This window comes from Nicotiana attenuata, chromosome 10 (genome assembly GCF_001879085.1).
Source record: "Nicotiana attenuata strain UT chromosome 10, NIATTr2, whole genome shotgun sequence".
In the NCBI taxonomy this organism is placed as follows: Eukaryota; Viridiplantae; Streptophyta; class Magnoliopsida; order Solanales; family Solanaceae; genus Nicotiana; species Nicotiana attenuata.
In genome coordinates, this window is record NC_031998.1 from 20,540,770 (window position 1) to 20,557,415 (window position 16,646).

Genomic DNA, 16,646 nt, shown 5'->3' on the forward strand with positions numbered 1-16,646 from the left:
TAGACTCATCCCACATCGCTGACCGTAATTCATCATCATCCCTTATGAGGGCATCCACGTTAGGCATGCTTGGCAAATTATCAAGGTAGGGAATATTCCGCTCATGAAATGGCACGTGGGACTCGTACACTCTTGGTCTAGCGGGAGGTAGAGGAACATTCTCCCTCGTCAGCTCAGGTTCAACAATCACTTCCTCCTCATCATCATCACCCTCATCATGGAAGGGTGTGTCATCCCCAGACTCATCCGCATTGTTGTCATAATCACTATCATCCTCCTGACTCTGCGCATCTGCCAAATCACGAGTAAATACGTCGTCTATGGGCAACTGTGTGAGGTCAGGAGCTTCAAGAAGCTCGTTTTCACTGCACAAAAAGAACAAAAAGATAAGTCACCCAAAACTCAGGAAAAATACTTTAGATATAGCTATATCACTTTACTAACAAATCATATTGTCTTGACGTTTCATGATGGATGTTTTCATGTTGGTGATGACTCCCGGATGGACCACCGTGGTCCAATACTCCAGAACTACGCATATTCCAACTAGGGGCGGGGTCATAACTTGTAAAATTCATATTCGGACGGTACCCCCTATAAAAAATATGAGTGTTAATACAAATCCAATTAAAACATAAAAAAAAACATCACTAAAGCGTAGTAAAATTGAAGTTTACCAGTCGTCTTGTTGATTATATAAAGTCGTAGTATTATTTTGTGGCTGCTCATTTGCCGGTGGTGACAAGTTTAAATCAAGGCAAGCTCTTTCATCAGCAATCTATCCGGCAAAAACTGTTCCAGAATAACCACCCGATGACTGAGGGTTATCCCTGCTATGCACGCCCTCATTACTTGGAATGTCTTCCACCTTGACGTACATTTCCAATAATTTTATTACAATAAATTTCCTATATTCATCCGAAATTCGCAAAAAATCTCTAAGAGCTTCATCATCCTCGATGTTAAACTCAGAATAATAAGCAAACCCCTGCGGAGTCACTGAATACGGAAATCTACCGGTTACTTTAAGGTTAACCGAACACCTCCGCTCACTCATTTTTTTACGTAACAACGATACCAATGTATCGTACTCCATAGTAAGCGGCAATTTAACATGACACTGTGGAGGTGAGCTATACCTCACAGAGTTATTCTCCACCACAACCTCACCCCCCAATACAGTGAAACCCTTATTTTTGGCACTTCAGACATTGTAAAAAAATGATTGATAAGGAGAAGAGAGAATGATGAACGTATGTTTGAAGTTAAGTATTGAATGAATTTTCATAAAATTGAAACACCTATAAATAAGGCAAGTCCGAGCTTGGGGTGTAGAATTTTTTAAAGGAATTCGCAGTATTATACAGCGTTTTATGTATTTAAATTATTGTTATGTCAGTTAATTATTATTTGTGGGGCCAAAAATCAGTATAAAAGGGCATTTCGCAGTATTATACTGCGAATTACTTTAACGGCTAAATTTCCGTTAAAGCAATTCGCAGTATTAAACTGCGAATTACCTATTAATGTAACTTTTCTTAACACTAAAAATGTGCTTTTTGTACAAAAAAAGCATCAAAAAAGTTTCGGACTCTATCTGTAACAGCCTAGCCCGCTAGTGATATTGTCCGCTCTAGGCGTAGGCCCTCAGGGGTTTAAAATGCGTTAGGACCCAAGCCCAAACAATATCACTAGCGGGTTGGGCTGTTACAGAATTTTTTTTTTTGGTTTCCCACCCGGTGTCCGGTACCCGCATTGGAGCCTGACTATATCCGAATTCGCGCCGCGTAGGGCCCCATTCGGGGGGAAGCACTCCTTACCAAGGATTTTTCCATACCTAGGGCTCGAACTCGAGACCTCTGGTTAAGGGAGGAGCAGTCTCATCCATTGCACCACATTCGTTGGTGGTTGTTACAGAATGTTACTTTAGTAATAGTATGATCTTTTTCACTGAGGATTTGTTTTAAAAAAAAATTATGCGGGAGATTGATTTATGGAAAGAGATATTTGTAGAGTTATTTTCTTTTCAAATTGAATATGGTCATTTCCTCCTTTTTGCTCTGTGTAATGAGGAAATGATTATGTAAGATATCTTCTTCTTTTTCAGATCTTTTACGTGTAAACATAGATATCTTTTGAAATAGAGGGTTCTATTCCATTGTAATTCATCCCAAAATTTATAAGAATTCTCTCTCCCTACTTTTCTCTACAATACTATTCTTCTTCTTTTATTGTTTCATAACACGTTATCAGCACGAGACTCTAACCAATTGAGTAGAAGCTTTGGGATTGAGCATAATGATTGTCAATCGTTCCATGAACTTCCTTCATGATTAAATTCTGGATTTAAGGTAAGTATTTTACTTTATTTTTCTCTTTTAAATTCTTGAAATTCTATAATTTGATTTTATATACAAGCAAAGACAACAAAATTTGATAATAACTCTAATGGAGTTTGAAAGAAATTATAACCGCCCAAAGTGGTAAAATTTCTATGTCTTGCCATGATCAAATTCATGTATGATTATGGGCACAAAAAGTGGAATCCCGTCCCATTGAATTTGCTCCTGTGACGACCCAACCCGTCGTCTCATGTATTACAGCCCCGTTTCCCCCATTTACTGCTTCTTCATGTTTCATTATCAGCAACGAGTGAGTTATAGTTGAATTGAATTGGTCTGGATAGGAAATGAGACACTTAGTCTCTTTAAGGAAGGCTTAAGTTGGAAATGTCAACCGGACGTTGACTTATGAGTTAGAAGGCTCGGATGTGATTTCTGGTGATTCGGTTAGCTTCGGGGGATGATTTGTGACTTGGGAGTGCGATCGGAATTGATTTTGGAGGCCCGGTGTAGAATTAGGCTTGAATTGGCGAGTTAGTATTTTGGTGAATTCTGGTGGATGGGTGAGAATTTGATCCGGGGGTCGGAATGGAATTTCGAGAGTTGCTGTAGCTTCATTAAGTGATTCTAGATATGTGTGCAAATTTTCAGGTCATTCGGACATCGTTTGGTCGGGTTTTTGATCGAATGTGCATTTCGGAAGTTCTTGAAGAACTTAGGTTTGAATCCGATGTGAATTGATGATTTTAGTGTTGTTAGGTGTGTTTTGATGATTGGAGCAAGTTCGTATGATGTATTAGGATATGTTGGTGCCTTTGGCTGAGGTCCCGGGGGCCTCGGGGTGAATTCGGGTGGTTAAACGGAGAATTCGGAGTTTGTGCATGTTTGAAGTTTGCTGGTTCTGTCATTTCCGCATCTGCGGAAAAGGGACCGCATAAGCGGTTCCGCAGATGCGGCGTATTGGTCGCAGAAGCTGTCCTTGAGGGACCAGGGTTTTCCGCAGAAGCGGACGTGGATCCGCAAATGCGGCGACCGCAGAAGCGGTCCGGGGGAAATTAAGTGAGATCTCAGAAGCGATCGTTTGGTCGCATACGCGGTGACCGCAGGTGCGGCATATTAACCGCAGAAGCGGAAAAACGGTATGGGTTTAAGTGAACAGTGGTTCACGAATTGGAAAGAGAAGAAAAATATTTTGGATTTCGGCTTAGGCGGTTTCTTGGGCGATTTTGAAGAGAATTCGAAGGGGCTTCATCAGGTATGAACTATTGGACTCGGATTATGTTTATATAGTGTAAAATCATGGATTGAACACTGAAATTTAAGGGATTAAATGCTAAAATGGAGGTTAGGGCTTGAAACTTAAGAGAGCTTAAATTGATGATTTGAGGGGTCAAATGGACTCCGATTCTTGTGAGTTTGATATGTATAGACTCGCGGCGAGATAAGGATCGTTTTGATGTAAAGTTTTCTGGATTTCGAGAAGTGGGCCCGGGGCTCGGGTTTTGCCAACTTAGTGAATTTTGGTATTTTTCGAGTCTTTTCGATTGGGTTATGTTTCTTTAGCCTATTATAATGTATTCGTTGTGGTTTTAATCAGATTCGGCGTGCGAAGAGGTTGATTCGAAAGGCAAAGGCATAGCGAGCTAGACTTGTGGCCGGCTTGAGGTGAGTAATAGATGTAAATGATGACCTGAGGGTTTGAAACCCCGGTATATCACATTGTGACGCTATATTGAGGCGAGACACGTACTCTATGACGAGTGCGGGGTCGATTGTGACTGGGGATTGTGACCTAGTCCGTTATGATTGATGTTCGTACTGTGTTCTTGACTAGAAATTGTTTGGTAATCATCCTACTTGGATTTTATGAATATGTTTGGGGCTTTGTGCCTATCGTTTGCATCTTTCAGGGATCCTTATCACTGCTTCCATGATGCTTGGCATATTTCATGATATCAGTCCTGAGTTAGACACTGCCTCGAAATGTTTAGTAAATAAATAAAGGTTTAAACACTTAGCTCTATAATTCCTAACAATTGAAACTAAAAATGAACAATTTGACTGTGCCCGAGTGGCTTGCATGCATATATATATATATATCTGGACTGAGTGTGGATCGGGCTGCATGCCGCAGCGAATGCTACGATGATATTGCGCTTGGGCTGTAGGAGCCCCTCCAGAGTCTGAACCCCCACAGTGAGCACATGTACCCAAATGGATCGGGCTGCGCACCGCAGCGGTCATGTGCATTGCATTGCATTCATGCATTTATACCTATTTGTCTTACTTGTCCTGGTATTGTTGTTGTTCCACCGTTATATGTGCTGAATCGCTGATTATAGCTTTATATTGTAATATTTCGGAATTTCTTACTTTCAGACATTATATATGTTTATTACTCACTGAGTTGGAAGTACTCACTTTACTCCCTGCACGATGTGTGCATATTCAGGTGCTCCGGAGACTTAGTGGAGCGATTTGCTGTCTTCTTGGATTTTATCTTCAGGAGTTGTCGAGGTAGCTGCCTGACGTCCGCAGGACCCGACTCCTCCCCTTTATTTCATTTATTTCTTTCATATTCTAGACTTCTTTATCACTATGGATATATATTACTCTATTATATCTAGAGGCTCTAGACTCGTGACTCCAGATCTATTGGGGAATGTTTGGAATATTCGTTATTATTTTTCGTACTATTTTATCTAGATTCGGATTGGAACCTTGACATCTGCTATTTTAATCGTATTATTTGTTAACGGATTACGTATTTGGGTTGATAGTATTTAATTGGTCGGGCTTGCCTAGCATCAGTGTTGGGCGCCATCACGACCGGGATTAGGGTCGTGACAAGTTGGTATCAGAGCCTAGGTTACTAGGCCTCGCGAGTCATGAGCCGGTTTAGTAGAGTCTTGCGGAACGGTACGGGGACGCCTGTACTTCTCCTCGAGAGGCTGCAGAACCTTTAGGAAAACTTCCCATTCTTGGAATTCTTATCGTGCGTACTTGATTCAGCTTGAGATATAACTCTTGAAATTCCTTCCACACGTCTGTATGCGCATGTGAGCGCTCAGTATTATATGTGCCTTGATGGTTTGTGATTTCCCGATCGAGGGGCGAGATGTAATCTTCGTGAGTATGTTGGGCCAGCCTGGAGGACTTGAGGCCGGATCCTTGCCTATGGCTTGAGCACCGAGGTGCTGATTGTGTGAGCAAGTGTTTTGAACTTATATGTTCAGTATTGCCCCTATTAGCCGGAATGNTAGACAAATACCTGAACGTTGTTTGACAACGTGCTGCTTCAAGTGGTTCAAGAACTGCGTCCACGTCTCTTCACTTTCGTTGGCACAAATGGCAAAAGCTAGTGGAAATATTTGTCCATTGGCATCTACAGCAACTGCAATCAAAAGCTTAATATCATACTCTCCATAGACATGAGTACCGTCTATGGAAATTACAGGACGACAATGCACAAAACCATCAATTGCTGGTTTAAATGACCAAAATACATAGTTGAAAATATATTCCGGTCTGTCCGGACTCCGCTCACGCCTCCATTCAACAACAGTCCCGGGGTTAAAGTGTTGCAGTGCGGCCATGTACCTGGGCAGATTTGAAAAAGACTTATCCCAATCGCCATAAATAAGTTCAAAGGCACGTTTGCGACCGAGATATGCCTTTCTTTTGGTTATAGTACAACCATACTCCTGGTGGACGGCTGTAATACACTCTTTAATCTTGAACCTAATGGACACTTCCAAAAATGGAATCAAGACAAGGGAAATCAAGTCCACATCCAAGTTGAAGTGATTCTCATTGAATGTGTCCATTTCACATCTGTGCTCGCTAATAAATTTACCCACTTTCCACAAACCTGATTTCTTCTTTCTGGCACGCAGCATCCAGTGACAACCCATAAACCACCTACGGCATACATCCTTGTATTTATCCGTAGTTGACTCACTTACCGTCATCTCACGACACTCTCTTATACTGTAGATTTTTACAGCCCTAATTAGGCGAGCTTTATCGGGGAAATACATGCCCTTTGTAAGAACAGCTGGTCTAGATTCATCCCACATCACTGACCGTAATTCATCATCATCCCTTGTGAGGGCATCGACGTTAGGCATGCTTGGCAAATTATCAAGGTAGGGAATATTTCGCTCATGAAATGGCACGTGGGACTCATACACTCTTGGTCTAGCGGGAGGTGGAGGAACATGCTCCCTAGTCAGCTCAGGTTCAACATTCACTTCCTCCTCCTCATCATGGAAGGGTGTGTCATCCCCAGACTCATCCGCATTGTTGTCATAATCACTATCATCCTCCTGACTCTGCGCATCTGCCAAATCACGAGTAAAAACGTCGTCTATGGGCAACTGTGTGAGGCCAGGAGCTTCAAGAAGCTCGTTTTCACTGCACAAAAAGAACAAATACATAAGTTACCCAATACTCAGGAAAAATACTTTAGATATCGCTATATCACTTTACTTACAAATCGTATTGTCTTGACGTTTCATGATGGATATTTTCATGTTGGTAATAACTACCAGATGGACCACCGTGGTCCATTACTCCAGACCTGCCAATATTCCAACTAGGGGCGGGGTCATAACTTGTAAAATTCAAATCCGGACAATACCCCCTATAAAAAATATGAGTGTTAATACAAATCCAATTAAAACATGAAAAAGAAATCGCTAAAACGTAGTAAAATTGAAGTTTACCAGTCGTCTTGTTGATTATATAAAGTGGAAACATTATTTCGTGGCTGCTCATTCGCCTGCGGTGACAAGTTTAAATCAAGGCAAGCTCTTTCATCTGCAATCTGTCCGGCAAAAGCTGCTCCAGAATAACCACCCGATGACTGGGGGTTATCCCTGCTATGCACGCCCTCATTACTAGGAAGGTCCTCCACCTTCACGTACATTTCCAATAATTTTATTACAATAAATTCCCTGTATTCGTCCGGAATCCGCAAAAAATCTCGAAGAGTTTCATCATCCTCGATGTTAAACTCAGAATAATAAGCAAACCCCTGCGGAGTCACTGAATAAGGAAATCTACTGGTTACTTTAAGGCTAACCGAACGCCTCCGCTCACTCATTTTTTTACGTAACAACGATACCAATGTATCGCACTCCATATTAAGCGGCAATTTAACATGACACTGTGGAGGTGAGCTATACCTCACAGAGTTATTTTCCACCACAACCTCACCCCCCCAATACAGTGAAACCCTTATTTTTGGCACTTCAGACATTGTAAAAATTGATTGATAAGGAGAAGAGAGAATAATGAACGTATGTTTGAAGTTTAAGTGTTGAATGAATTTTTATAAAATTGAAACGTCTATAAATAAGGCAAGTCCGAGCTTGGGGTGTACAATTTTTCAAAGTAATTCGCAGTATTATACTACGTTTTATATATTTGAATTATTGTTATGTAAATAAATTATTGGTGGGGCCCATCTCAAGCGATTCGCAGTATTATACAGCGAATTGCATAAATTTTTTTTTTTTTTTTAATATTTCGCAGTATGATACTGCGAATTGTTTTAACGGCAAAATTTCCGTTAACCCGATTCGCAGTATAAAACTGCGAAGTACTCATTAATGTAACTTTTTTTTTAAAACATTAAAAAAGTGCTTTTTGTACAAAAAAATCGTTAATTAAGTTTTGGACTCACTGTTGACCAAATTCGTAAATAGCGTAACAAAACTCCCACTTTGCACCTTTGACTTCTTCTCTCTTTCTTTGAGGATTAGTGCCAATTTCTGTCAATTTGACATTTCTACTTTCGTTTCCCAAATATTCTGACTAGCTTGACTCAACTACTACAAATTCTCGAGAATGTACTCCTTTAATTATTGAGTAAAAAAAAAGCTTTTATAACAAAGGGATTGAGAAGTTATAGAAAGTTAGATTGATTTGATAGTTCTTTTCAAATTTAGCTAATACATCAGCCATTTGATTAATTTCCCTCAAGATGTGTTGTAAAACTAGGTTGTTAACATATAATCTAATAAGTATAATTCATGAAATATTAAATGTCATGTTAATGACTGATTTGGTGTCCATGCTTTTATCGTTATAGCATAAGGTGATGATATTTGGGAATCCTTTGAAGAATCAAACCATTTTCCTTTATTCTTTCCAAATGAATGCTATTCCTCTTTGACATGAATAACTAAGAAATTACATTCCGTTGGTATTCATTGCTAAATTCCACACTCCATAACTTTTATCAACAGCTATAAGTGTTTGATAAATGTTCAATTGGTAATTTGTTGGTACTCCATTAATAAGTTCTTCCATTAATATCGGTCGATAACAAGAGCGTAAATACCTTTAATTAAGGGTGCTTAATTGAATTTTTTTCGTCGTAAAAATTCTAGGATACAAAAATAGTAAAGGAATAATTTTTACATATATAAACTACACTGTCCAGTTCACGTAAACATACGGTGCAATAATGCAACAAAGACTCGAATATCATACTACTTTCCGCGTGATGTGAGACATAAGATTTTGACTTTATTCCCCCAATTCAACCTGCTTTTATTGTCTAACAAATATTGCCAAATGGAAGAAAATGGAAAGATATAAATAAACAAAACTTCAAACAATAATTTTCATTTCTACGGGTAGAAACTTAAGTTGTTACATTGTGTTCTGTAGTTACAGCTTTGAAGAGAATGAAAAGAGAATGAATTTTTGGAAATTTTCTGTATACAAAAGAATAGAATCTAGAGCCCGTTTGGATGGGCTTATTTTAAGTAGCTTTTAAGTCAAAATAGCTTTTAAGCCATAAGTTAGGATTTCTAGCTTTTGGCTTGTTTTTGTCATTTTAGCTTAAAAACAAGTGCTTAAAAGCACTTTTTTTACTTTATCCAAACACTACAAAATGGCTTAAAAGTACTTAAAATAAGCCAATTCAAACGGGCTCCTAGTCTAAACAAACTTTTCCAAGTGGCAGTATTTTACTAGCCTATTCCTACAGCTATTGTAACAGACTAAATGAATATTTACAAAAGAATGATTCTATCTACTATGTAAAATATCTCTTCCTATCTTCTGGGTTTGTCTTAGAATGGGCCAATGGAATAACTGAAGCTTTAAGGCCAATTTGATGTAAAACTAAGTCCAAAACAAAAGAAGTCCATTTAGAGTTAAGTCCAAGTCCAAAAAGGTCTGACCCATCCTTTCCTTAAGATATACACCCTTCTCAAACAAAAATCAAAACATAAGTAACCTAGCCGATTTTGTCTCCATTGTCTTTCTTCATACTTTCATCGGAGAATTTGAGAGAAGCTTCATTTATATTTCTAACACCAACACCCCCCCTCAAGTTGGAGGGGAACGAAAGGACCCCAACTTGTTCAAAAGATGGTGATGATCGGCCCTATAAGAGACTTGGTGAACAGATCTGCGAGCTGAGAAGAGGAGCGAACATATGAGAGTGAAATTAGGCCGGCGAGGAACTGCTGTCTGACGAAATGACAGTCAAGTTCGACATGTTCAGTTCTTTCGTGAAAAATAGGGTTTTTCGCGATATGAATAGCCGCCTAACTGTTCGAATAAAGAGGAACAGTAAGTAAAATTGGGATAGAAAGATCATCAAATAAGCGTACCAACCAAGTGAGCTCAGCCAGAACTCGTCTCATTGAACGGTATTCAGCTTCTACAGAACTGAGAGAAATGGATGTTTGTTTTTTGATTTCCATGAAATTGGGAATGAGCCAAGAGAGATGTAGAAGCCATTGACGGATTTGCGCGAATTAGGGCAAGTGGCTCAGTCGGAATCTCAAAAGGCAAGGAGCTGGTATGGAGGTGAGGAAGACATAAAGAGCCCAAGTCCAGGATCCTTCAATAAATAGCGGAGGACACAAAGTGCAGCATTGAGATGGGGCTGTCTAGGATCCTGCATGTACTGGCTAAGGTGTTGTACAGTGTAGGATAAATTCGGTCTTGTATGTGTCAAGTAATTTAGCTTGCCCAACAAATGGCGATACAAGGTGGGGTCAGGGATAGAGTCACCAGTCTGAGCAAGTAAGCGAGCACATGGGTCAAGAGAGCAAGAAACATGCGACTTGTAGAGAGAATCAAATTCCTGCAGTAAATCAAGGATGAACTTCCGCTGAGACAAAATCAAACCATGAGACTCTCGTAGAACTTCCATTCCCAAAAAATAATGTAAGTGCCCAAGATCCTTGATTCTGAACTCCTCATGTAAAAATTCTTTCAATGCAGTCAATTCCTTTGTATCATTCCCTGTTAGTAATATATAGTCGACATAGACTGCCACAATAGAGATAGATGAATCTGTCCGTTTAAAAAAAAAGAATAATCGTTCAATGAATGTGTGTATCCCTTGAAATTAAGAGCAGTAGTAAGCTTAGAATACCATTGCCTAGAAGCTTGACGAAGTACATAAATTGACGTCTTCAACTTACAAACATGGTTAGGAGAGGGTGGTGTAAAGCCAACTGGGAATTTCATATAGACTCCTTCGTTTAAATCACCATGTAAGAACGCATTGTTCACATCCAATTGATAAAGACCCCAACTTTTCTTAACTGCAACAACTAAAATGCATATGATGGTGGTCATCTTGACCACCGGAGAAAAGGTGTCATTGAAGTCTATCCCCTTTCTCTGTATATCACCTCCAACCCCCAACCTAGCCTTTAGCCTTTCGACACTACCATCTGATCGTTACTTCACCTTGTAGACCCATTTGCAAGGTAAAGCCTTTCTACCTGGGGGTAATTCTATGACTTCCCAAGTTTTATTGAGCTCAAGAGCAGTAATTTCCTGTTCCATGCTTCCTGCCACCCTGGTGATGTGCAGCCTGTGAATAGCTAATAGGTCCATGCATATTAGATAGAGAATTGAGCATATGTTGATTAGTGTTGGAAAGATTACTAAAAGACAAGGATGGAGGAGAGACTGGGTAAAGAAAACATGTAGTACTCACATCTGAGAGGTGAAGAGCATTACAAATGTAATCCTTGAGGTATGTAGGAGGATTGTGAGGTCTGGTAGATTTTATAATTAGAGTATCTACCATAGGTTGAGAAACATGTGAGGACATTGAAGAAAAAGGGGTACTAGAAGAGGAGCAACCTGGTGATGATCCAACTGGTAATGGGCTGTTAGGGAATAGAGTTGTACCAGGATAAGAAGTAGGAGAAGAAACAGTAGGGGTAGGAGAAGAACAAACAGTAGAGGTAGGAGAACTAGAGTATTGGTTGTCAGATCAAACTAAAGGTGAGGAGGAGTCTGAGTTTAAGGGAAATGAACTGTTCAATGTGGCTATTGGCAGATAAGAAGCCCCTTTAGAATCAGATTTGATAGAAGCAAATGGAAAAAATTCCTCATGAAATATTACATCTCTAGAAACAAAGACCTTTAATGTCTTCATATCAACCACCTTATAACCCTTTTTGACATGTGGATAGCCTAGAAACACACAAGGAACAACCCTTGAGTCAAACTTGGATCTATGTCTTGAAAGGGTGGAGGCAAAGCATAGACAACCAAAACATCTTAAATTAGAATAGCTAGGTTTGGTTTGAAAAAGGACTTCATAAGGAGTCTTGAACTTTAATACTCTAGAAGGGTATCTGTTGATCAAATAAGTGGTTGTGAGCAGGCATTCCCCCCAAAATGATATAGGTAAATGAGATGGAAACAATAGAGCTCTAGATGTCTCTAGTAAGTGCCTATGTTTTCTCTCCACAACTCCATTCTGTTGTGGATTGGACATACAACTGGTTTGATGTATAATCCCCTAGGAAAGAAAAAATCTGTTTGAACTAATCCAGAACCCAATTCAGAAGCATTATCTGATCTGATTATCTTAACTTTTGTATGAAATTGCCTCTCTACCATTGCTAAATAAGATTTTTACAAAGTGAAAGTATTTGACTTGTTACTTAGTAAGTAGGTCCAAGTCCCTCTACTGTAGTCATCAACTATAGTGAGGAAATATTTATAACCATCATAGGTATGATCCTTGTAGGGTCCCCAAGTATCCACATGGATTAGTTCAAAGATCTTTTTGGTTGATATAGAACTTGAAGGAAGAGGAAGCTTGGATTGTCTAGCCATAGGACAAATAAGACAAGGAGTAAAATGAGTAAAGCATGAAGGAACAGAAACATCAGAAATTTTCTTTATATTACTCAAAGTCATATGGCCTAACCTATAATGCCATTGCTTTCCTTTTACATTGGAATCAGAAAATCCAAAATAAGAACTAAAAACTAGAACAGAATGTAAACTCTGCCTAGGTACTGAAGTACTAGACTTAGGGAAACTTTTAAAAACTGGGGCTGCAGGTCTTGACTTGAGAATGAAGAGTCCTCCTTTCTCCTTACCAATATCCAGAGGGCTCTTTAGTGAAGAGCCCTGTAGCAGAAAACAAGAATCAGGAGTGAAAAGAATATACTATTGGAGTTGTTTGCATAAATTGTGCACAAACAACAAATTGAATCTAAAAGAAGGCACATACAGTACATTGTGCAAAACTAGGTTTGGTTATAATGCAACAGAACCTGAATGTGTAACTCTTACTCTGTGTGAATTAGGCAGATTGACCATGACGGGTTTAGGTAAGGCTTTATAGTTAATAAAGAAATTTATGTTAAATGTCATATGCTCAGTTGCTCCACTATCTAATATCCATGATTCACTATCAATCTGAATGAAACAGGCAAAGGAATTGAAACATTTGGCTATACCTGCACAACTCAGATTTACAGAGGCTTCAGAGGTTCCTGCACCTTGTTGTCCTATGTTGACCTATTGTAGATTGTAGAAGCTGCAATAATTGTGTCACATTTTCCCGGGTAAGTGACCGTGTTCCTGGTACATTAGTGTTTCCTTGGATTCCCTCTTCATTTCTGTTAAACACAGCATTTTCCTGTACATTCCCTTGAAACTTCCTCTGCTTAGTGAACTTAAAATCTGCACGAAATCCATAAATCCAATAGCATTTATTAATAGTATGCCCAGATTTTTTGCAGTAAGTACATATTCCAGCATTCTTTCTAGGATCAAAACCTCCCTTCTGTCCCTTATTTACATTGAACCTTCTTCCATTTCCTTATTGGTTTGTAGCAAGGAAAGATCCTGATTCTCCTGGATATGCAGAAGCAACATGAATCTCCCTATGCTTCTCATCCTGTATCGCCAGTGAATAAGCTTGTCCAATGGAAGGTAAGGGTGAAGACAACAGTATATTGCTCCTAACACCTATGAATATGTCATTCAAACCCATCAAAAACTGCAGCAACCTTTCACCTTGATGTGCCTCAGAATTCTTCACCTTAGCTCCACATTCACATTCACAAACACATGCTAAGAAAGTGTTCAAGGCATCAAGCTCATCCCATAAGCTTTTCATCTTAGTAAAATAGGTTGATACACTAGAATTACCTTGTACCGCAACACTAAGTTCCTTTTGCAACTGAAATAACTTAGCTCCATTAATTTGTCTAAATCTGTCTTTCAAATCACTCCACATGTCCTTGGCACTTTGAGAAAAAGAACACTCTCCTATCTCCTTTGATAGAGAAATGAGTAGCCCTGACAATACCATGTCATTACACCTTGCCCAAGTCTTTTGAAGTCCAGAATCAGCTTGTGGAATAGTAAGAGTTCCATCAATAAAACCAGTTTATTTTTTGCAGATAAAGCAATTACTACAGCTCTTCTCCATGCACCATAGCTTCTTCCATCAAAAACTGTGGACACAAGATTCATCCCTGAAAAATCCGAGGGATGAAGATAGTAGGGATGTGATGAATCAACCATTCTACTCATAACTGAAGCTGCTGGTACAACAGGGTCGACTGTGGAAGTGGCTGATGCGAGATGATCTGGAGTCTGTCCAGTGGTACTCATAGCTGAAGAGAAGAAAGTAAAAAAAAAAAAAAAAAAACGAGAGAGTCTTATTGGTGAAAACCCTCACGGGCGCCGTAAGACGAAGTGAGTTGAGAGAAATCGAAATGAGAGAGTCTTATTGGTGAAAACCCTCACGGGCACCGTAAGGCGAAGTGAGTCGAAAGAAATCAAAAATAGAGAGAGTCTTATTAGTGAAAACCCTACACGGGCACCTAAGGCGAAGGTGAGTTTTTCAGACAGGCCAAGGAAACAAGCCTGNTGTGTATTTCTCTGTACAGTGTAATCTATTTATACAAAAGAATAGAATTTAGTCTAAACAAACTTTGCCAAGTGGAAGTATTTTACTAGCCTATTCCTACAACTATTGTAACAAACTTTTGTAACAGACTAAAGGAATGTTTACAAAAGAATGATTCTATCTACTATGTAAAATATATCTTTCTATCTTCTAGGTTTGTCTTAGAATGGACCAATGGAATAATTGAAGCTTTAAGGCCCATTTGATGTAAAAAACTAAGTCCAAAACAAAAGAGGCCCGTTTAGAGGTAAGTCCAAGTCCAAAAAGATCTGATCCATCCTTTCCTTAAGATATACACCCTTCTCAGACACAAATCAAAACATAAGTAACCTAGCCGATTTTGTCTCCATTGTCTTTCTTCATACTTTCATCGGAGAATTCGAGAGAAGCTTCATTTTCATTTCTAACACCAACAAGCTTCGCCTTTCATTTTTTTTTTCTTTCTATAATGACGGTTTTTAGACGTTTATTACAAAGATAGATATAGTAGTTTGTATATGTATGTTGATATGAACTAAGAATTATATGGCAGATGATGAATTAGTTATAGGGATCAGAGTTATACGTGTATATTTTATAGTATTTACTAATTTTAGTATACGTGCAACGTACGTATGTGATGTGTCAATTAATAAATATACTTATATACAAAAAAGATAAATTATTGGAAAATAAACATTTATATCAAAATAAATGCAACATTTGCTTATGGAAATGATTTATATAAGATAAATAAAATTTTAAAGTTCTAAATATTAAAGCTTCCGACATGGTTCAAATAAATACATATTCAATAAATAAAATTATTAGTTAATTTTAACCTCCTAAATAAGTAAATATTAAAAATATTAACATATAAAACGGTTATAGTTTTGAAATAATTTAATAAAATATAATTTAACAACTTAATTTGTAGCATTTCAAAACAATTTCCGAGTATCGTAAGAGAGCCCCTGTTCACATTTGTAGCATCATGAACAACTTGACGTAACAAATCCGTTGATGTACCCAAGTTAAGGTGAGAAATTCAAAAATAGTCAGATTTACAAGTGGTCATTCAAAAATAGCCACAGTTTCAAAAGTAATCGAAATTTAGCCACTTTTCTTGTAAAGATAAATCTGAACGATAACACTGTTCAAAAAATCCAGAAAATACTCTAGCATAATATACTGGAATTCCAGTATAATATACTGGAGTTCCAGCATAAGTATACTGGAACTCCAGTATATTATAAAGGAGTTCCACTAAAGTATACTGCACTTCAAGCATATTATACTGGAGTTCCAATATAATCAGGGGCATATGCACCTTTAACAAAGCGGTATCACGCGACACCGCTTCGTTGGAAAATTTTACTAAGTATATGTATTAATACTGTGAGGAAACGGATAAGTAGGAAAAAATAACAATATTTAACAAAAAATAAGTCTTTGTGTGTTGGTACATGCTTGATTTTGCTCTAAGAGGTCAAATGTTTGAACCTCAACAAATTTTGTTAATATTTGAGAGAGCCTCCGTGGTTAAAAATTGTGATGAAGTAGAAGTAGAATTGAAATCGGGACCTTTTTTAACCTAAGGCTCAACAAAACCAATAGACTAAGGCTATTATTTTTAGAAATATGATAATTAAAGTTATTATTCTTGTTCTTTTATAAAATTCGACACCACTTATAAAAATTTCTGCGTACGCGCCTGAGTATAATATACAGGTCCAGCATAATATGCTGGAAGTTCATACACAGGTGCACCGATCTCTAGTATATTATGCTGGAACTTTCCGTGTTGCAGCAAAATAGTGGTTATTTTTCAATGACTTTGCAAACGCTGATTATTTTTAAATGACCAGTCCGAAAACTGGCTAGCCCGTGCTATTTTTACCAAATTAACCTGGCCAGTTAGACTATATCGCTCGAAGAACACCCCTTCAAAACACAAGTTATAAATGAGCCTGTTTATACCTGAGACAGTCGATGTCCCATTTATCAATCCAAGAAGCACAACAAACTCGTTGAGGATCATATCATCATATGTCAGATATAAAATAACATGTGTGAAGTCATCCAAACGTACAACCAATATGTGGAACATGATA

The 16,646-nt window shown here is 38.4% G+C and overlaps 1 protein-coding gene across 1 annotated transcript; it reads right to left on the reverse strand.

The window, feature by feature from the left end:
• Positions 10,150 to 10,955, reverse strand: LOC109233629 (uncharacterized mitochondrial protein AtMg00810-like). The gene is made up of 2 exons (XM_019399508.1): positions 10,799 to 10,955; positions 10,150 to 10,667 (listed from the first exon to the last, which is right to left on the reverse strand). Exons 1-2 carry the CDS (start codon positions 10,953 to 10,955, stop codon positions 10,150 to 10,152), a joined length of 675 nt encoding a protein of 224 aa, XP_019255053.1.

Excerpts from the sequence above, each read along its gene's own strand:
- LOC109233629 (XM_019399508.1), bottom strand. The coding sequence starts at position 10,955 with ATGACCACCATCATATGCATTTTAGTTGTTGCAGTTAAGAAAAGTTGG. Across the intron at positions 10,668-10,798 it reads ACCCTCTCCTAACCATGTTT|ATTCATCTATCTCTATTGTG; the intron begins GTAAGTTGAAGA and ends TTAAACGGACAG.